At 37.4% G+C, this 22,172-nt stretch overlaps 1 protein-coding gene across 1 annotated transcript in view; it reads right to left on the bottom strand.

The window, feature by feature from the left end:
* Positions 1-2,573: 2,573 nt before the first annotated feature.
* LOC139730316 (polypeptide N-acetylgalactosaminyltransferase 10-like) overlaps positions 2,574-22,172 on the bottom strand; it is a 60,434-nt gene continuing 40,835 nt past the window's right edge. The window contains exons 7-13 of the mRNA XM_071641187.1: positions 21,483-21,672; positions 16,128-16,248; positions 12,877-12,987; positions 12,246-12,467; positions 7,456-7,563; positions 6,036-6,185; positions 2,574-4,946 (exon numbers count right to left, since the gene is read on the bottom strand). Coding sequence (XP_071497288.1) covers positions 4,779-4,946; positions 6,036-6,185; positions 7,456-7,563; positions 12,246-12,467; positions 12,877-12,987; positions 16,128-16,248; positions 21,483-21,672 — 1,070 coding nt within the window. The 3' untranslated portion in view covers positions 2,574-4,778. The remainder of the gene's footprint in view (positions 4,947-6,035; positions 6,186-7,455; positions 7,564-12,245; positions 12,468-12,876; positions 12,988-16,127; positions 16,249-21,482; positions 21,673-22,172) is intronic.

The raw sequence follows: 22,172 nt of genomic DNA, 5'->3' as shown, positions 1-22,172 counted from the left end.
AATCGAGGTTAACCATTACATTCAAGCATAAAAGATGGAAAATCACCAATGAGTGTCTTGCACACGAAGGGGTCTAAAAAGATTTAAAGCCAGAATTGAATGAATCTTAGGTTTTTGTCTGAAAAATGGCACCCCTGTCCAAAACACTAACTTCATTGGCCTCATGAAGAACAGAACATGTTTCCAAATCAAGTGACCATCTCCAGCAATGTGTACTGAATACTTCTCTCGTGTCATGTTATTGAGGATGGATTTAGTTTTTCATGTTAACATGGACATGATGGGAAAAGTGTGCCCCATCATTAAATGATAACACAAAATGGAACATCTGAATGCGGCTAAAACTCGGATGGGACTGCCTATGCCTGGCACTGCTCACATTGTTAAATCGATTCCACGTTGTTAATAGTACTGATGACAATAGTGACCGATGCATGAGGACTTTAGGGAGTGGGAAGTCATACAGTTCACTCTCCCTGTAACAATATAAGACTATAAGATAATTTTAGTGACTCACAAGCTTGAAAGAGTTAAACACGATGTTTGCCAAGAGAGCACCTTTCATATGATGAAATTTCTTAACTCCTTCACTACCTCTTTCTCAAATCTGGGCTTAAATTTGAATTTCTCTTGTGTTACATGAATATCTATATACTTAAATAACTACTTGGCTATCCTGATAATAGAATAGAATGAGTTGAATCATCTCAGTTTTTACTTACAACATATAGCCTGGATTTACTTTGTAAAGTTACAATTATATAACAGAAAATAAAAACCCAGCAGAGTAATAACATTACTTAAACAATCTATACAAGAAAAATATTCCAATACACTCAAATCTGTTCCAGTAGCTTGAACAAGAGGTAATTCTTCACTGGTTGATGTAGTTCAGCATTCAATGACTTAACTATCAACTTTTTAATGGGAATGATAACTTCGAATGGCCTTGAACTCAGGCTCTAGGTAACATTTTTCATTACCAAGGTTAGACCGGGGTCTTGGATTAAATAAAGCTATAAAAATGAACATTCTAAACTTGTATTTTCTGCAACTGTACCACATTAAAAACCAAGCATAAAAACGCCAACACAAGTTTAACAGATGATTAAATGCACATTATAAAAGAGCTGTCTTTTCGTTTCATTGTTGGTTTTTCTTTGTCATTGAGGACAGACAGCAGTTCTGATATTCTCTGCTCCTTCATCCATAACCTGCTGGAGATTGTAATTAGGAGTATATGTCACCAATTCATAATGCTGAACACATGACAAATACACTTGGAATATCTGTACTTCAAATCATGATAAAAATGGATTCCACAGAAGTATTGAAATCATTAAAATAGGACAACTGAACCCAATCAAACATACTTTTGAGTACTTGTCACAGAATAAAACCAAAGCTGTGAGAATATGACAGAACAGTACAGAATCCACACTTTATACAAGGAACTAATGTTTGTGGTTAATGATAATATATGCCTTTTGCATGAAAGTGATTTTCTTCTTTTTTTTGTGTGCAAAAGTGGTTCAGAAGGTTTGCCTTAGAGCTGCCAGTACTAATGGGGTCCACATTCAAACCCTTCCATGGGTTACAATATTTACCCTATGTACTCTGTGATTTTTACACAGTTTATAAAATCTTCCCATCAGGCACAGATATCCTGCAGTGATAATCTATGCCATGTTATTGAGCAAGAATATCTTATTTTTATCATCAGCTCAGAAAGCCTAAATTAAGATGAAAAGTATGAGTCCAACCTCAAATCACTCTACTGTAGCTTTCAAAATTTGCATTGAGAAAATGTCTATTTTGGGTAAGAGAAGGTAAGAGCATAAATATGTTTTCACACAGAAGAGGAGAGCTGTAAGCAAAATATCAAGTGCCACAAACAGCCACAGAATCACATTGTCCCAAATGATGCTGAGACAATGCTCCATTCTGTTGATCACACACACACATAAAAATCTCACCCTGCATATTTTCCAAGATTGATGGAAAAACAACAAAGTTCTATTAAAATTGGATCTGACATTTATACCCTACATTTTCTCACACGGACCTAGTATGCACTTCAAAAATTCACATGGAACTGAAATCAATTCAATGTTTCTCCAATATCAGCTATGAAATAAATCTCACATCATTAACTTCAAATGGTAAATTTGTAAAGCATAGTTAGGGCAATTTTCATATGATACAGGCTGAATTGAATTTTTTTTTTTCATTTCCATATATGCATCCTTGTGAATGTTTACAAGTAAGATACTAGTTTCTCTTCAAGAAGAACTGAACTTGTATGTCTTGATTGTCTTTAGCATCCCCCATTAGGACATATATCGTCGCTGGGGCGACAAGACCTCATATCTGAAATTTTGGTGAAAATGACCTTTTGGGAGTAGTGTCCTGTCCAAATCCTAGCTGTCTTACCCCAAAAATGAAGCCACCACAACATGCCAAAGGGAAGGCTCTCCCATTTGATATAGTGCTTTGGCTGCTATGTGTTTTTGCTCTCCTGAACATTTGACACTTTGTAGATACAAAGTCTTGTCGCCCCAGCGACGATATAGAGCTAAGACTACCATGTCCATGTGCTGTATTGTATCCGATTGTAATAAATACATATGTAGAATATCAACACAGTGCACTATTTCAGAACAGAAATCGTTACATGGTATGATATGGCGGCAACATCTCGCACAAGAAGCTGCATGTACCATGAGCATGACTTCAACGAAGGAAACATAAATTGAGATTCATCACATAAACAACATCACTAAACCATCAAATGACATGCAGGTACATGTATGCTCAAAATAGTACATTTGGAATGAAAAGTGACGCAAACCTCTCTTGTTCGGCCAATTGCGGCCATTCACACGATGACACCAGCGCAAGAAAATATGTCACATGTTCATACCAGAAGGCACTTGTGTTTGCATTAATTAGTTCATGAAAGATACTTTGTTCTCCTGTATGAAAAGACATCTTTACAGTACACGGATATTTTATCAGCATCATAAATTGGAAGATAGATTGAATATAATAGCAAACAGTTTTGTTTTGAAACGGGTACATCCAAACCACACCAGCAAAACACAACTTACCTGGCTAACCTAACACCATCAGTAGTAGAATTGGTCTACCCTAAACAATCTGATGAAGAGTTTCATATCATACTGGTGCTGCACCACAAACTCATAACAACTGTAACAGTTTGCTACTTGTAACATCTTGTGCTGTCACCTGGTACAAATGCTCAGTGAGTTTTTGTAGCTCGGCAATTCTTTTTGCAACACCATTCACCATAAGAGATATCATAGCACATGCTCGGTTGAAAAGTTGTTGAGTGAAAGTAATAATGTTGCACAGACTCATATGTATACGCCTACACTGATGACACATATTTATTGCTGTATCAAACACAGATGCAGCAAGTGATATTCATACCCATGGCTGTAACAAATCAACTGAGAATACACAGAATCTGCTTGAAATTCACTGTGTACCAAGTACAAGTAGACATCACTGCCTATGGACACTGGGCAAAGAAGTCAACTATACTGTCACCTTCTGAACTGGAAACATTCCCTGGAACACCTGTAAATTGTACTGAGACATCTGTGATCAACAGGTGATACAAGGCATAAAGACAGTGCATAAGCAGGTTATTCAATTCACAAGACAACAATCAAACTGACAACAACAAAATTAAATACTCCAGAATGAAATTCTGCTCCAAGGAAAAGGCCTTCACTAAAGCTTGACTTTATCTCCTAGTTTTGATTTTTGTTTTTGTTTTTTTCAATTTCACAACAATTTTAATTCTTTATCAGATTTTATTTGCATTCCTTGTACAATGCATGAGTTGATGGTTCTTTGTCTGGTTCCTTTGTTCATACTCCCTTGTCCTGCAGTTGATTTCTATTGTGGGGAGGGCTTGTAAATCTCCATTATGCTGATATGAAAAGTTCTGGAAGTCTGCTTCTCAAAGCTGACTTAATCCATTGGCTCAGGTAAGCTTAAAAGAAAGAAAAAAAAATGCCTTGTACATTTACAGTTTATAAAAAGCTGGTCAATAGAACACTTTAAAAGATTACCCACATACATACCATTCTCTTAAACTTTAAAACAGGCTCAACTTTCACTCATGACAGGACGAATTTATTACCTCTGCCAATTCTCAGATCTGTGAATGTTTGGGTACTGAATTGTTAGCGTAAACAGCGGCTAGGGTCAAGATCAGTGTTTTTTCCCTTCTGCAGGACACAGAAACATTACACAAGTACACGGTGGAGGATTCTCCCCTCCCCTCTCGGCAATCTCTTTCCCTGGCAAGAGAATTTCGGACACAAAAACCTTCAACTCCACAGCAGCATGTCATAAATACTAGATGGTATGCCATATACTGTAAAGGTGGAAATTTTCACGTTGTGGAAATATTTGCACATTTCGCGCAACCAGAAGCTAGTGCAACAATGAAAACACATGAAAATATTTGCATTCCATATGTTACAGTAAATCAATGTCCTGATTCGGAGGAATTAAAAAAGACACCAAATTCATCTCACCCGGCCGAATGTGAAAATCACTCTCGTGAAAATATCCTGTGTTACAGTAATAACCATTCACGACAAAGTTATGCGCCCTGTCACAGAAATGAGCATTCACGGTGAAAATAAGCAACAGACAGAGGGGAAAACAATCTCACACAGTAAAATATATTGGCACTATGAAAGAGACGCGGAGATGCTGGCACGAAAATCGGATCGGCGTTATAGGATGGCGTGCTTCTTGACGAGTTCCTGGAGTTTCTTGGAGTTCGGTTCGGACCAGTGCCACCTGGCGTTGGTGTTGTCCTCCGTGCAATGGACCATGACGGCCTTCGTCTCCGACACCGACAGACAGAGGTGGGAGACGGGGTGGTAGATCAGCTGCTTGCCCTGGACAGGATGGAAGGGATGACCCGAGTGTTAGTTAGGTACCTACATTTTTTGTGCTCCTCATTAACTTGTTCAGGAATGCATGGCTTGTTTGCACAATTGTTTTTGTGGCTTAACCCACTGAGGATGGACTGATTTGCTATTAAAACAAACTTCCCATACACACCTGCCCGAGTATACTCAGGACTCGTCTTCAACAGGTTAACATTTAATAAGTTCATTCTAGTTCTCTCTTTACTTCTCTTGTGTACAGTGTAGAATTTAGATGAAAGAGAAGCCATGTCAAACCCTTTCGGTGACATGTTATTCACAAGAGGCTGAGGCATAAAACTACATACTGGACTCAGCAACATAATGCATCTATATACAGGCGTGTATATATATATATATATATATATATATATATATATATATATATATATATATATATATATATATATATTATATTTTTTTTTTGGGGGGGGGGGTGGGGAGAATTGGGGAAGAAAATAGTATTAGAGTTACATAGATAATGTGTTATCTAAAAATGCCTAATTCTGATGTGTCAATATTGTGTTACCTTAAATCACTTTCAGGGTGCAATTGTTTGTGAGTTTTACTGAGTGACTCAAGTGTGGTTTAGCTCTTGAACAAAGCCTTAGACTTCAGGACTGCTTGCTAGACATGTTGCAGACCAACATGGTACATGTACAATTCACATTAATGAATTCTTGCACTGAGTTGTTTTTATTGCAACTGACTGACAAATTGCCCTTCATCAACGTAAATATAAGCATTAATTCATATATTTGACTAGATACGCAATACCCGCTGCATGCAATAAGGATAAGAACCTGCAATGGCTGTCGGGCGGAGGCTCAGTGGTCTAGTGGAAACGACGCCCATCTGGTAATCTAAAGATCAATGGTTCTAATTCAACCCACCTATGTATGCCCAGGATTTTTTTTTCTTTATCATGGCTACTCACTAAAACACTGAATAACCAATTCTTACAACATGTATCAAAATCGATGAAGGGCAATTTGACAATCAGTTGCAATATGATAATATCTGTAGCAGATAGACACATGTTCTAGCTGTACTTCTCACCTCATCGTACACCCACAGCTGGTTCCCGCCTCCATGGTGACAGGGGTAGAGTATAGGCTCCGCCCCCTCCCTCCCATAGGGAAAGTCCACACACTGCTTCTTGTCTTTGGCTCCGGGCCTGAAGTCATCATGCCACGTCAACTTCCAGTACTGGAGACAGAGACAAAATTCACCTTCCATTATTATGGTCATTTACTGTCAAAACTACGACGTTAAAATCTTTGCATGTCACGTTCGCATGTCTGACTCATTCAACGGCTTACCGACTTTGCATATTTTGCAACTAGAAGCAACTTGAGGTGCTCATCTCACAGAAGTAATTAAAGGACAAGTTCACCTTCATAAACATAAGGATTGAGAGAATGTAGCAATATTAGTAGAACACATCATTGAAAGTTTGAGGAAAATCGGACAATCCGTTCAAAAGTTATGAATTTTTGAAGTTTTTGTGCAGTAACCGCTGGATGAGAAGACTACTGCAGTGTGTGAATAACTTAGATGTCACATGCGTACAACAATATAAGGAAAATATAAAGAGAATTTCACAAAATTTCATCTTATGAAAAAATTTCACATTCCCCCGACTCGTTACCGACAAATGTTATGGGTAATATTATTCCCCCTGCCTTTAGAAAGAGCCAAGTCAAGTGCTCTTTTATTATGTGAAAAAAGTGAAAATATGTTGAATTTTCTTTATATTTTCTTTATACTGTTGTACGCATATGACTCACAAGCTGTAGTAGTCTCCTCATCCAGCGGTTGCAACACAAAAATTTCAAAAATTCATAACTTTTGCATCGATTGTCCAATTTTCCTCAAACTTTCACTGATGTGTTCGATTAACATTGTTGCATTCTCTCAATCCTTATGTTTATGAAGGTGAACTTGTCCTTTAAGAACCAACAGGGGTTACGCTTAACCATGAGCTTACTGACAGCTGAATTTACATGAGCCCTCGTACTACAACACTCCAGGGGGTGTTCTTATCATCAAGCTTTCTACAACTTAAAACTATATGAAGTCTTGTGGTTTATGAGCATATAGAGGATCAATGTGAAATTAGATAACTGCAAGAGCGTTCACACAGTTTCAGGTGAATTCCTTTGGGAATCCGCTATCACTGAAATTAGCAAACATGAATCTAACTTGAACTTAAATATGGCTGTTTTTTGTGTGAACCCAGTAGCTATTAGTGAGCTTTAGATTTGTGACGAGAATGCTAAGATGACACAGCCTCCTGGGTCGGACGACGGAAACATCTCGCACAGAAAACCATTTTTTTTGCCTATTATATAATTATAATCAGCTTGTCTTAGTGTTCATTTCGCAGATCTAAGGCTTGCTAATTAAATTTGAGGGTCAGCAAACTTGATGCATAGCAAATGATAGCCCTCTCCTTGTAACCATGGCGATCACCTACCTGTGTTCCTCCTTCCTTCATGGATCTAGGCGTGCACTCCTGTATGACGAGTTCGTCTTTACTCACTTGAGACAGGGTCAGACATTTCCCCGTATCTACATGAGTTATCTGAAAAGCATGTAACAGAGAACAGGCAAAGAGGACATTTACTAAGGGTCATATCAGTTATAAAACATTTCTATGCCAATGTAAGATTCCACAGCCTAAAAGATACATAAATATTCCTCTCTTTGGCCAGTAGAGCAAATATCATTGCTTGGCATTCAAATAGAGCAATCCAGATGAGAATCTGCTGCAAATGTATCCATCCTGAAATATCTAGGTATAAGTCTAAAACACTGCTGTTGATATACTCAGGGCTCGACACTAACGGTGGCCCGGTGGCCCGGGGCCACCAAAAACGCACGTCGGGCCACCAAAATTTCAGAAATGAAGAAGTTGGTGGCCTGATCAGGCCACCAAAAATGGTCGGATGTTTGCCTTTGGGCCACCAAAAATAAAAGTTAGTGTGGAGCCCTGATTTACAGCTCAATTTTGGGACTACAGGAGGCAACTCGTATCTTTAAAGATTACAAAATATCCTCCTGCAAGTAAGGTGTGAGAACTGATAGGCTGTCAAGATAGTCAAACCAAATTCTTGGCCAACACACACAAAAAAGAAAATATAGCAATTAATTTTGTTTTTCTGTCATTTAACCCTGCAAGATCATGTACCAACTCACAGGGAAATGAGGCATGGTTTGAAGCTGTGATAAAATTTGCACATTTACAAACATGTGAGGTTGGAACCGGATTGTGAGAGAGCATTCAATGCAGATGGCTGTATGACCAGTAAAGCATCTGGACATGCGAAAATGTGGACATTCACTCCAAAAGGCCAGGCAATGTCAAATGAGTGGATGACATCCGCATGGTGAGCTGTTTGCATCACAAGTACTTTAAACGTCCATATTTTTGGCACTGAGCAGCTCAAAAGCATACTCGCGTGTTCTTGAATTCGCGCTGAGTGATTGCCAACCCATTCAAAATATGCAGAGAAAATTTGTGAAGATATATTTGTGGGTTTTAGAATTCACTCTAGGCGAAAGAAGCGTGAAAATTGATGCACCACAAAAATTTGTGAATTTACAGTACTCATTATGCACTACCAGTGTATGATGATGGTAACATGCATTTCTATGAGGAGCAAAATGCAATCTTTTACTCTGTCTTGCCGCGATAGTCTTCTTTCATGCTCCTTGTTGCAAACTCTTGCTGATGAGACAAACCTCAGGCAGACTACAACAAAGGAAAGTTATGCTCACACTTCCTTCTTTGCATTTCTGTGCTAGATCAAAATACTCTGTCTGCAAACGTCCATTCAGAAATAATACAAACATAAACAAAGGAGACTAAATGACTGTGATTACAAGATTAGACGTTTGAAAATCTTGCTGAAAAAAAAATCTTCTAAGACTCTAAACTTTATTGGAAAGGATGAGAATCAATTCCAGTGTGTGTTTAATCAAAGCGCAACAAATTGAAAACTTCTCATACTTTTGTCAGTCTGTTAGAGCAAGACTATATTGTCTTTATTAATACATACCACAGGGCTCGACACTAACGGTGGCCCGGTGGCCCGGGGCCACCAAAAATGAAAGTCAGGCCACCAAATTTCAAAAAAGGACAAATTTTTTGAGAAGTATGGCAATAAATTCGTAACTTTTTGCACCGGAAATTAGCAGTTAAATTTGTTCAAAGGATGGATGAAAAGGACTGAATGAGTGCCTGAGAGTGAGTGTTGCAAGTTTGTTGAAGTTTATTTATGAGTAGATATGTCCAACTTCTAATTCTTAGTATCATAAATCTTAAATATTTGACTCATTAAAAAAAAAGGACTTTTAATGTTTTTTATTGTTTTTTTTTCGGGACACCAAATTTGTCTCTCGGGCCACCAAAAATTTGAAATTTAGGATTTTGGTGGCCCCATCGGGCCACCAAACAAAAAAGTTAGTGTCGAGCCATGCATACCATATAGGCAGCATTGAAGATTTACATTTGCACGTATCTATAAGTAACTTCACAAAACACACATCTGCAAACATGGCAATCATACACACAGGGGATACATTGACAAACAATTCTAGGGGTCAGTACAGTGAGATGAACACTACAACAAAATGACACATAAATAAATCACCAATGCAAGGACATATTAATCATGAAAAGGCCACATTAACAGCAAACACTAATATCAGCATATCACTACGCTACACAAACTACTGTAAATCTATCTATTGGAGAAGAGGTCCACTTTTGGCATTAAGTAAAGAGTACACACATATGCACATATACCTGTGACCATTGTGTAAAATGGATATTTGTTTAGAAAATGTATGGAGCTTCCAGCAGAAAATAGCCGCGGTCACACTGGCAAAAGATTGCGAAGTTTAAGATCGCAAAGTCTTTACAATCTTTGGTCGTCCGTCCACACTGGCAGCCAAACTTCTCAATCTTTTAAGTTCTCGAATTTTGGGTCACTAACGCGCTTGCACAAGAAAGTAGAAAGAGCGCACTGTCTGATGGCTAAAGACTGTGATGTACAGGTGTAATACCAGTAATGCACACAGGTGCCTCCCAATGAGGCACCACCTGCAAGTAAACCATTGATCGATGCCGCAAACAGGTGGTGGACTGGTCAAGTGACAAACTTTGCAAAGTTTCAGTTGCTAGCGTTTACACTGCCCAAAGACCGAGAAGATTGGCAGGGATCTAGAAAATTTCCCTACTTCAAGGAGGAAGTTTCAAGAGAAATTTTATGGAAAGTTTCGCAGGAAGTTTCGAGGGAAGTTTGTGGCGACACTGGCAAAACTTCAAGATCTTTCAGATCGCGATCTAAACTTTGCTCTCTTTTGCCAGTGTGACTGCAGCTAAATTCACTTTTTGATCAAGATGGATGCCACAGTGCAATGATTAAGTGACAGACTCCTACAAACTACTGCCTACAGAAGCATAATGGGACCTGCACAAAGTCTATGATAATCTCAGAGGGAATAGCTAATTATTTGCTTGCTATTTAACTATACAAAGAATCTTGAAAGATTTTGCCCAGCAACCACATGAAAATGATAGTACATAAGGAATTTATAAAAGGGCCCTCTATGCCTCAGCAATATTTTGAAAATCCAGTCAGACTCACATATCCTTTAGCCCAGAGTTGCAATTTTGCAAATTTCTTTGACCAGCATGTAAAGAACATAAACCATTGATGAAAAAAAAACATCAACTAGACGGCCAATGTAGAGAAGTATCAGTGCAGGGAGGGGAAAATGTGTAGAGAAGAAGTAAAGAATTTAATTCGCAGATGAAAAGGAGAAGAGGAAGACAAAATGAAAGTCAGAGTCAGAAGAGGAATTAGAATCAGAGTCAGAGGAGTCAGTTAGAAGAGGTATTAGAGTCAGTGTTTGAGTTAGAGGAGTCATGGGTCAATAGAAAAATTACATTCAGTGTCAGGGTCAAAGGAATAAAGAGTCAGAAGAGGTGTTAGAGTCAGTGCCAGAGTCAGAGGAGGTCTTAGGATCAGTGTAAGAGTCAAAAGACATGTTAAGAGTCAGTGTCGAGTCAGAGGAGGTCTTAGAATCAGTGTAAGAGTCAGAAGAGGTGTTAAGAGTCAGTGTCGAGTCAGAGGAGGTCTTAGAATCAGTGTAAGAGTTAGAAGAGGTATTTTGAGTCAGTGTCAGAGCCACAGTCAGAGGATTCATGATTAAGAATTTTGAGGTATTAGAGTCAGTACCACAGTCAGAAAAGTCAAGAGTTAGAAGAGGTGTTAGAATCAGCAGATGAGTAAGAGTCAGAAGAGGAGTTGGAGTCAATGGATTAGTAAAGCAGAAGAGGAGGAGAGACAACCTATTTGAGCAATCCAACCCTTGTTTGGAAAGTAATGTTCATAAAAACTGATCAAAGTAGATGTGCTAAGTCCAATAATCAAATGAGACATTCCTTTAGACCATTGTCTATGGCAATGTGGCGGTTCCTGGTCAAAATCTATTGTGATTTTTTATTTGTGTAGGAAATACGACAGGTTTGAATTGACAAATGTCTCTGTTACTGAAAAAATTCATGTCTATCATTTCCTCTACAGGAAGACAGTTTTCTGTGAAATATCTGTAAACCAATGACGTCAAATATAAATGGTTAGAACTACAAATGGCATATCCTATTGCTAAATTCATTGTAAGGTGTGAAAGAACTACTGTGGTGTCTTTTTAACATACATTGTAGGGATCTCTGTTTGTCTCCATGATCTTCATCAAATGTCCTGTCATCCGGACATTTGAACCTGGTGTTCCTCGACTCTTTCTTGCAAGATGCATGAGTGCATGGAAAGTGATTGTGTGTGTGTTGATGAATGGATGAATGATATATATTTTCCTTTTCATCTGAGACCAGCTGCCACCAGTATTCAGAGTTAATAAATGAGCTCACATTATTTGTATAACAAGTGGAGTGGAAATACTTTTGCATCTAATTTACATGTATACAATGAACAGTTTACGTTAAGGCACACCAGCAAGCAGTGGAAATGACTATCAGCTACAAATAACACACAGTGAAGACGTTCACACACATATTGACAAAGACAAAATACAGAAGCACAGCCGCAACATCTCCTTCAGAATTTCATCACAACTAAAGAAATCTCATCTGGTGCATTTTTGGTGGTTTTGTGGTGCAAGGTCACAAATAGAAACCACTACACGGATGAGGGGGAATATTGCTAGGCTGGTTATTGTTGTTGTTGCAATGCTTACATATCCCTTTGCCCCTCCCTCAGGCTCCACTGGTGGGTAGTACTGTAAGATGTCAGGAGCGATCTCGGTGAGGAACCATGTGAAGTTTTTGCAGTGGAGCCTCTCGCGCAGGGCAAGCTGCTTGCTGATGTCGCCGAAGTTCTGGCCCTTCAGGTACGGCCGGCGCTGGTAGAAGTGCTTGCCCCACTCATCCATCCAGACCTCTACCACTCGTAGCAAGTTCTGAAGCAAGTTTACCAAGGACAAGAGTCACTCATAATTGCAGCCACTGTAGATGACTTTTAAACCAAAGCGCAGCAGAAATTATATCACTTTTCCTCCACCCTACACAGTGTCCTAAAGACGACTGAAACAAGAACAATTTGAATTAGTAGTATCAGAGATATAAAATGTATTCAGAATTTAAAGTTAAATTCCCACACCCTTTTCAAGTTGGATCTAATTTCTTTGGCTATATCAAATCACAATACCAGATACAAATGCTTGGTTGATGGGTAACATAATTATTTGACTTATGTTAGCTCTGACTCCTTCACCAGCTAGATAAAATTTCAGCTGCTCACTTTCCTTCTGTGAATCTGGCCTATAGTTTTGAATTCTTACAGTGCAATTCCATACCACCTGTACTCACTTTATTGATTACTCCTGCCCCGCCTGGAACAGAGTATGACATGAATTTTCGATAAATGTGTCCGACCCGCGAACACGGAATCTCTTCCATTTCCCCTCCACACATCCACACCTGAACAGAGAATTCAAAAGAATGAGAGCTCAAACATCAATTCATGGGCATCATGGGATACTACACTTGTGATGCACAGGCTAGAATGGATCACTACGAACTGAAAGCACAAGTTAACAAGTGGTTCAAATCTACAGTACTGACAGCGAATTATTCTCCACATATTCGTGAATGTTTGCGCATTTTTGTGCATTGCGCGCATATGCGCACATCGTAAATTCACGAATATTCGCGCATTGCAAATGCGTTGAATACTTCTTCTTTTTTGATCCAGGATAATAATTATTTCCGAATATTCCCGAATAAAAACTCATATATTTTGTTTAGTAATTCCTCACCTGTACTACCTATTTCTGTCAAGATCAACAACATTGATTTGTCACAGGTCAACAGTACAAAATTTTTGGGTCTTTACATTGATAGTGATTTATCTTGGAGAACCCATGTTGGTTATGTAAGTAGAATTATTGCTAGAAATACAGGGGTTCTAAACAAACTTAGTTATTATTTTCCATGTAATATTCTACAGAGTATATATTCAACTTTGATATCTCCCTATCTTAATTATGGGATTCTGGCGTGGGGAAATGCTTCTAAAAATCTTATCGATTTGTTATTTATTGTGCAAAAACGCGCTATTAGAATTGTAAACCACGCTGGATATTTATCGCATACGAATGAACTTTTTATGAGCAATAAAATTTTGAAAATTCCTGAGTTATTTTCTTACAACGTTTGCCTGTTTATGTTTCAATTCTCAACTGGCCAATTACCAGATGTATTTTCCAAAATGTTCACAAGAAACTATACAGTTCATGATTATCCAACCCGCCAACGTTATGCATATCACCTTCCACGTACCCGAACAATTTTTGCGAAAAAAACTATCATGTTCACTGGACCTAAGTACTGGAATGAACTCCCTACGGAACTTACAAGCTGCACCATTTTAACCTCATTCAAACGAAAATTAAAACAATATCTTTTGAGCAGCTACGGCATGCATATTGTATAGTACTTGTTGCTCAGTATTTCCTCCCTTGTCTATCTTATTTATCTTCTAGTAGTAGTCCGACGGGATCCTAACCATGTAAATTATTATTCTTCGATCAGTCTGCCTGTTGCGCTCTCTAGGTTTTTATTGTTACACTCGATTGTTGGAATTTTTGCGCGTGGCAGCTGTCTGTTACCATGGTCACACAGCCTGCATGGTTTAGGACCCCGCTGGAATTTGACACCTGAGCTCCATTGTCCTTGTGTGTATATTTTATATTCACGACAAAGTTCTTTTAGCCCACCTTCCATTTATGTATTTATGCCAAACTGTTACGTCATCATCTATACCTCCACACCCACTTAAATCCTTACAATCTCAGTCGTTGTTCTCTCAATGTCCTTACTTGTAGTAGGTTATAGTTGCAACATGTGACCTTTCAGTGTTTTATTCTGTATTTTATATAGCAACATTTGATTTGATCTTGTTCGTTTTAATCGGATCCCCCAATTATAGTATGGTCTAAAAATATCTGTACTTATGCTTCCCCTAATCTGATTTTACCACGGGACCTGCGGCTCTATACAAGCTTGCTTTTACGCAGGCCCCATCATATTTTTCGCATTATGATCTCAGTTTAACTCGCATGTATACAGACCTTGTGTATACCAAGACAAACTTTTGAACATTCCGGTGAAGTTCTATTTTGAATTATGTTCTGTATAGATTTCGTATCAATCTACTTTATATTGTGATATATGTGAGAAATATGAAAATAAATTGAAATGAAATGAAAAAATATTCGTGAATGTGTGACTTGCGAATATTCAGAAATATTATCGAATGTTAGCATGGAAAATAATTCACTGTCGGTACTGTATTAGGTGCAACTTTGTCACTTTTTGACTATTTCAAGGGTTAATGAATGCATCACATTCCATCCATTCACAAAACATTAATGTGCATCATATATTTTATAAAATGGGTGCACAATGAAGTACCAGCCTGTCTCCACTCACACTGAGCCATGCATCCAGTGGAAAACTTACCAGAAGGTATGAGCCAACAAACACAAGCCCATGCAAAAACTTACCACAAAAAAAAAAAAAAATATCAGAAAAATTTTATAAGTGCATGGCTAAAAAATCTAAATAAGTGTGAACACATGGTGAGGTAGTAAAACTACTCTTACATTGCAATCAGTCAGTCAGATTACAGAGATCCTAAGACTCATTTTTATAAACCCATATCATGGGTTTATGAAATGGCTGCATTGTACATACTCAAGGTGACATAATGCTCTTCAATTGTTCCGAGATTAAGAGCAAGGACCAAGATATGTATAGCTCCTGTGGTTCAACATCCCAATCTCTTCACAATTATACCTCTTGTGGTAGAGACCAACACTCCCATACCGAACTCATAGGAAAGCCATTGCTGATGCTGTTCCAGCTATGTTGCCTTTTATCACAGCCTCAAATGTTCAATAATGCACAAACATTTTCATAAAATATTAACTGATTTCCCTCTCCATGGTCAACAATGATGACCACCGGAGACCCATTACAATAAGGAAATCATCAAGTCAATCGATGGCACAGATAATGCCAGAGATTTAATGACATACTGTTCTAGGAAATACGACTATTAAAAATAAATTGTTTGCACTGTAAACTGAAAACTGAGGCCAAGGTATGAGGCTGATGTACAATAGACAGATACTGCATCATATTCTCACACAAATCAAATTAAAACTAATAAAATGATAAAAACCTGACATTAAAAAAAAAAAAATCACTCAACAGAATCCAAAATTCACACACATTGGCCGACAGGCAGCAGTTTACTTAAAGTAGCTGACAACTAACCAGATACTGTAAAAGTTGTTATTTTCACAAATGAGGTCACAGATATTTACAGGAGATATCTTCGTGACTTGACAGTGAGACTATCGTAAGTGTACTAATGTCTGTCCATTCGCGGTATTTTCACGTTGTTAAAATCACGCTCAACAGTGATGTATGAAATAAGCTAAAACAACAGCTTTTACATGAGGCAACAATTTGTTTGTCTGAACTGCTTTCCTCATTGCCTTGGCTCGTGATGAACATAGAGGGCGACACACTAGCTCGTTGTTACTACTCACTTTGAAAGACAAGTCATACTGCTCCCCTCCCCATATCTCGAGCCCCTCGTCGTAACCTCCTAGCTCATCAAGGAAGTACTTCCTGTCCACTGCGAACAGTCCACCAGCCATGATCGGCGTCCTGGACACAAGACATCAAAAACAAATGAAATAAAGAGAGAATTATTACCGAAATCATGAACCATTACTATTTATCGAAAGTATGCAACCAAGGTTGTTCTCTTTTAGATAAGGCTAATATACTGCATACTGATCATTGTAAATAACATGAATTGTAACAATTAAAAATAATACAACATACATGTATGTACTCCAATTTCAGCTTGATAAGCTTATTGTTTTGTGAAATAAAATGAATGCTTACACAAGATACGGTCACTTCATCAAGTCATTCACAGATGATAGGAAATAGCATATCGATTCTCAGGTAATTTTACCACATGGAAGTAGTAAATTGTGTACAGATTTGAGAAGAAAAAAAGAATAGGAAATCAAGATTTAAATCTACAGAATATCATGCTTATTTATTGTATGGATTGCTAGATAGGTACATTGGTACATCAGTTTGCCAAAATGGAGGGGAGAAAAGAAAGCCATAAAATATCAACAAGTAGCAACCTGGCAACCTATCAATCAGTTCAACTCATATTTCTACAGGCAAGTTTGATTTAATCTATTCAATAACCTTAAGGGCAAACAGTAGCAGCTCTCCTAAAACAAAGACACTTCATGCTAGTTAAACAATGCATGTTTACCTACGGAAGCAGAAAGAGTCAACATTACCACACTAAAGTAGGGTGCTAATATTTATAGATCCTTTTTTCAGACTTCATTTTTGTTATTTATAAATAAAAAAAGAGATCTTGCATAAGTCCATCATATTAATGGGGAAGGAAAATGAGTGACAAAAAAAAAGAGGGATTTGAAGAGGGAGTTGCTAGCTCAACGTTTGTTCAGAAAAAGAGATCTCACATCTACAGCAAACAAAAAAAGTAGGTAAAATGAGTAACATGGAAAAGCTGATGAGGGATGGGTGATTTAAAGAGCTAGAAGAGAAACCTTTCCATTATTTAGTCAGCCCTAGGCTGTCAAATCAATCAAGGCCTCGTCTCATTGCCACTTGGGGTATAATGACATGGCATGGGGGGAAAGGGGATGGAGATGTTCAAGCTACTGCATAATGCTATCAAAATGTTGTACACTACGAGCATCACGACATAACACTCACATCTACGTACTACTGTAAAAGTGAAAATGTTAGCACTTTGTATCGAAGTAATTTTTTTGAGCTAGGTAGGGTAAGATGAAGTTTGTGTGTTCTTAATTCCGTGGAATAAAAATATGAAATAGTGTTACATATGACAAGCAAAAAATTCTTGTGCTTTTATTTTTGAGCTAGTTTCTTGTCTTGCAAAATGTGCAAAAATTTAATACTGCATAAATTTTAATGTTTACAGTATTTAGAAGGAAGATAAGTCATGTACATGCAAGTATTTTGTTTTGAGAGATTAGTGATGGCTTCTTTCACATGACTTTCAAATTTTTCCAGATTTTGTCACCTGTTTTTGTTTTGGTTTGTTTCAATGGTTTGTTTGTTTGTTTGTTTGTTTGTTTGTGATGATCCTCCAGTAAATGTATTTGAAGAATGGACTTCAATATTTTAAAACAGGAGTTGACTCCAAAAGAAAGAGACTTCTAGTCAGGCAAACTAATAAAATAAAAATGCTGGAGGACTACCAACACCATGACTGGATCAGTCATGCTTGCGGAGTGATGTGTTAAGATCAACTGGCATGGACAATGACTGCCTGCTGCGTGAAAACATGAACGTGGCATTCCATCCTGTACTTGTAAACAAAGACGTGGCACACATCCTGTGCTTGTCAACATAGACGTGGCACTCCGCGGGAGGTGAATACACACACCCATGGTAATCTCGAGAGCTTAAAGCTAATGTTTTTGTTTTTGTTTTTTTTGCACCACTCACCCAATGAGAAGTGACAGTATGTAATTGGTCCAAATCTGCATCCTTCCCCTATAATGGAATGATTCACTTGGCAATGTTGCAGAACTCTCTCTCCCTCCTCCCTATCAATTTCCATTTCTTTTTCTTTTTTTGTTTCTTTGGGTTTTTTGCTTGTCAGCTGATTTTTGAAGAGAGGTGCCTGAAAAAAAATGTGAATGCTTTTTTCTATTTTGTTGCTTGTTATGACCCATCATCATTGGGTCAAATTCCCTTAACAAAAAACTAGATCTGCCCCTATATCTAATGGGCTAACTTATCATTGTGTAAGCGTGTGTGTGTGTGTGTGTGTGTGTGTTTCTCCTAATTTTGGTATACATACGGATTTCTTATATATTGATTTGCCTAATTTTTACACTTCATGCTGGGCAAGACAACAATGAGTTCTGTGAGTAGTAGGAAGCATCTGTCTTGATTATATAAAATGGACACATCAAAAACATATTTCAAGATTTAATCAGTAGTCACTGTATCTACTTTTTCATTGTCACTCTATCAATCTTGAAAAAAAAATGTGTTTGTTTATGTACAGTAAACCAAAATATCTGTTTTCAGAAGCATCTGCACACTGGAGATGAAACCAAACACCAGCTACTGTCACAGCAAATGACAGTATGACACATCAAATAAGGTCTCTGATCACTTAAGACTTCATATAAATGGCAACCTCATCTTGGCACCAATATTACTCTTTATATAGTCAACCTGGAAATGTAACACAACTGTTCAATTCGACAAATACAAATAAAAGAAAGTTAATCGTTGTTAAATTTCAATGGCTTATAAAACTAAAAATCAAACTTTATGCAAATGATACCCAACTGGCAAAAGATTGACTGAGGTATTGTCACCTTGAATTACCTACAGCAAAGTTAACGATTTGAATTAACCCCGAAAAACACTGAATACCTGGTATAGAAAATATTGAATAAATTTAATACTGTTCATCAAATATCAAACATTGGAGGAAAAAAATATTGAATATATAAACTATAGCACATTCTAAAAGCTCACTGAATATTGCCAAAAACATGACAGTTTAATCTGCTTTTAAAAAGACTTTGTTGAGCCAGTATAATAAATGCTGAGTCAGCATGTACAGAAATCAACATATTTCCCTTCCATTCAAGTAATAACTAGGCTGTGCGTTCGAGGTTTTGCTTACAAGTGTCTTTTGAAGACAGACTTTCATGTCTTCTTTTTTCTGCTTCTTCATCTTCTTCTATTACGGTGATGTACTTGTATCTTCAGTCTGTTTGCTTTGATGTACAATTGTAAAGCGCCTTGAGCATTTTAATCAAAGTGGAGAACGGCGCTATAGAAATTGTATGTATGTATGTATTATTATTATTACAATGCATTGCCATTGACAGGTGAATTGGTAATTTCTCTCGGACAGGCTTTGTGTTTTGTTTGTAAATCATGCTGAAGTCATTTTCGTTTTGTCTTAATCTGATTTTTAATTTTGAGATATCCCTCACTAGCTTTAAATAGGCCGCTGTCTTTCTCAGTTTTATCTCTTTTCCATACTGTCTTAACATAGTTGTACCCTATCTAGTCTTATTGAATTCCAACTGAATTAGAATTTGAAATAAATTCATATGATAAGTAGTAATGGGTTATCCAGTGCCACTGTTGCATCAGAATCTAATTTCATACAAGTTGGATAAAAATCCTTTATCATTTCATTCTCCAGCTGACCTTCGTATGCATACTGCCCTAAACAGCAGACCAGAATCAATTCATAATAGACGCTTTCGACTGTTGGTGAGCGAGTCTGATGAAATATTCAAACCTGTGATCTTACAGGGAAACTGCATTGCCAACAGTCATAGGGCCACAAAGCTAAGTAGCATGCTCTCCGAGGATAGTTTATTCATGACAATACAAATGGCTTGCCCCACTCAGGGGATATTACGACATATAGCTAGTGGCGGTAGTGGGGAATATGCAAAGACCAATTCAAGAAAAAAAAAAAACCCACACAAAAAACTCTTGAAATGTATCCCTGGCTGCATTTTATGCAACATACAACACTTATGAGAAAGAAAGAGAGGGAGAAAGAGAGACTCACAATTGTATTCATAAATTCTGCATTCACAGCTGAAATCAATCCATGTGCTCGAATTTCAAATCTCCATCTTAATACCGCTCACATTAAAAGATGCATCTGAGTTGTTTACAACTGTCAGACATACCATACTGGTTAGATAACTGAACAATATGACACTTCATAAAGGATTTCAAAATCTCTCTGAACTTGTGTGCTTTTTTATATCTTCACATGAGTATCAAAATTATGATTGATATTTCCAATAATCTATGAAAATCACATTTTATATGATTATTTCTTCCAATTTGATTTAATATGCATGTACAGGTATTTATTTATGATGTACTATTTTGTGTTCCCAATTTAAACACCATCATGTATCATGTATACATGTAAAAACACTGCACTGAATTTCTTGCAACATTTTTATTGGACAATCAAATAAATTACATTGAACTGAATTCAAGTGAATTAAATTCCTCTTTTGGATTCAAAACAAAGCAGTATTCAGGTGTTGACCCTATGATATGTCATGTACCTTGTTGCAGATATCATCTTAATTTCTGCCTTCTAATCATAATACTGGTTATACACAAGCACTTGGCATTCAGTAATAGCGTACTGTTACAAATCTAGACATACTGTGTGACTGCTTTGCTGACTGTATTCTGCTGATGATTTTTATGCTGCATTTCACAGTATCGTAACACTGCTGCCACTGGGAAAAAAACAACAACAACAAAAATCCTACGACAAAATATGCTCTTAATTTAGAAAATGAGCTTGTACTGATGTACAATGCCATGGCTGAGAGCCTCTGTAGATATATTGTCAGTATGTGTCCTTGTATCTCGCTCTCAATCTAATTGTAAAGCAGGCATATTCTATCGTTTGTAAGGAATGCCCACTGAGACCAATGAATAATTTCTTTCTCCTCAAATTATTCATTCCCATCACAATACAATCCTTTGCTCTTGTCTACTTTTGTATCATCAATCCCACTCTTTCTTCCTTTTCTTTTTTAAAGATCTTTTTCTGCACTGTGCAATTATAAGTCCTGAAATTTAAAAAATAATGATGATGATGATAATAATAATGATAATAACAATAATAATAATCATCATCATCATCATCATCATCATCATCAATTTAATAATAATAATAATTCACATTTATAAAGCATATAATAATTAATAATAATTAAGCAAATATTGCTAAAAAAATGATGAGCAAAAAGTTGGCATAGCCTTGGAAAAATTTTATAATCTTTTTTTTTTACCTGAAGGGGTCGCTCTCATGACTGCGGCGCTTGTTCTCTGCCTCACTGATCGGTATGCGCTTGTAGTAGAGCTCCCAGTCAAAGGCGCCGCGCATCACGTCGCCCGCCTGCGACTCGTAGTGGAAGTCCTCGTTGCCGATGACATCAATCATGGGGCAGACGATGCGGCGGTGGTTGAGGGCGATGCGCTCTGCACGGAAAACAAAACAAAGGAGGTCTCTTGCAATGGGTTTAGTCTTGATGATATGTTTCACAGGGGTGGTACCCCCATTCCCACATCATTATTGGGGAGGTCCAAAGAGCAATCAGGAACAAGATGTTTGTGTATCACAGGCATCTCCATAGGTGAAAATCTCAGAGGCTTTTATGTTATTCTCTTGTCTGGATATGAAGAGACACCTATGTTTCCAGGATCGGGGAGAACTGGCTGCTCTGATTTAGCAAGGGTTAAGTCTTCAAGTTTGTATCAGTCTGGAGCATTTCATTATAAAAGCATTTGTTGAAGGACATGCGCATGATTGACAAGACAAATGATAATATTTTCTTAATAAACACAGTGATTCTCATTTTTCCCTAGTAAAAACTAATTGAAATGTGCCGCAATGTCATTATTGTTTTGTCTTTTAATATTTGCACATATTAGGTCGATATTGCCGCTTTGCAAAAAAAAAAAAAAGTGTCACACTTTGT

This window comes from Diadema antillarum, unplaced genomic scaffold (genome assembly GCF_040938485.1).
Source record: "Diadema antillarum isolate AM-2024a unplaced genomic scaffold, OU_Dant_1.0 seq00000301_RagTag, whole genome shotgun sequence".
In the NCBI taxonomy this organism is placed as follows: Eukaryota; Metazoa; Echinodermata; class Echinoidea; order Diadematoida; family Diadematidae; genus Diadema; species Diadema antillarum.
The sequence above is the reverse complement of the archived record's forward strand: the minus strand, read 5'-3'. Positions and strand labels throughout refer to the sequence as shown.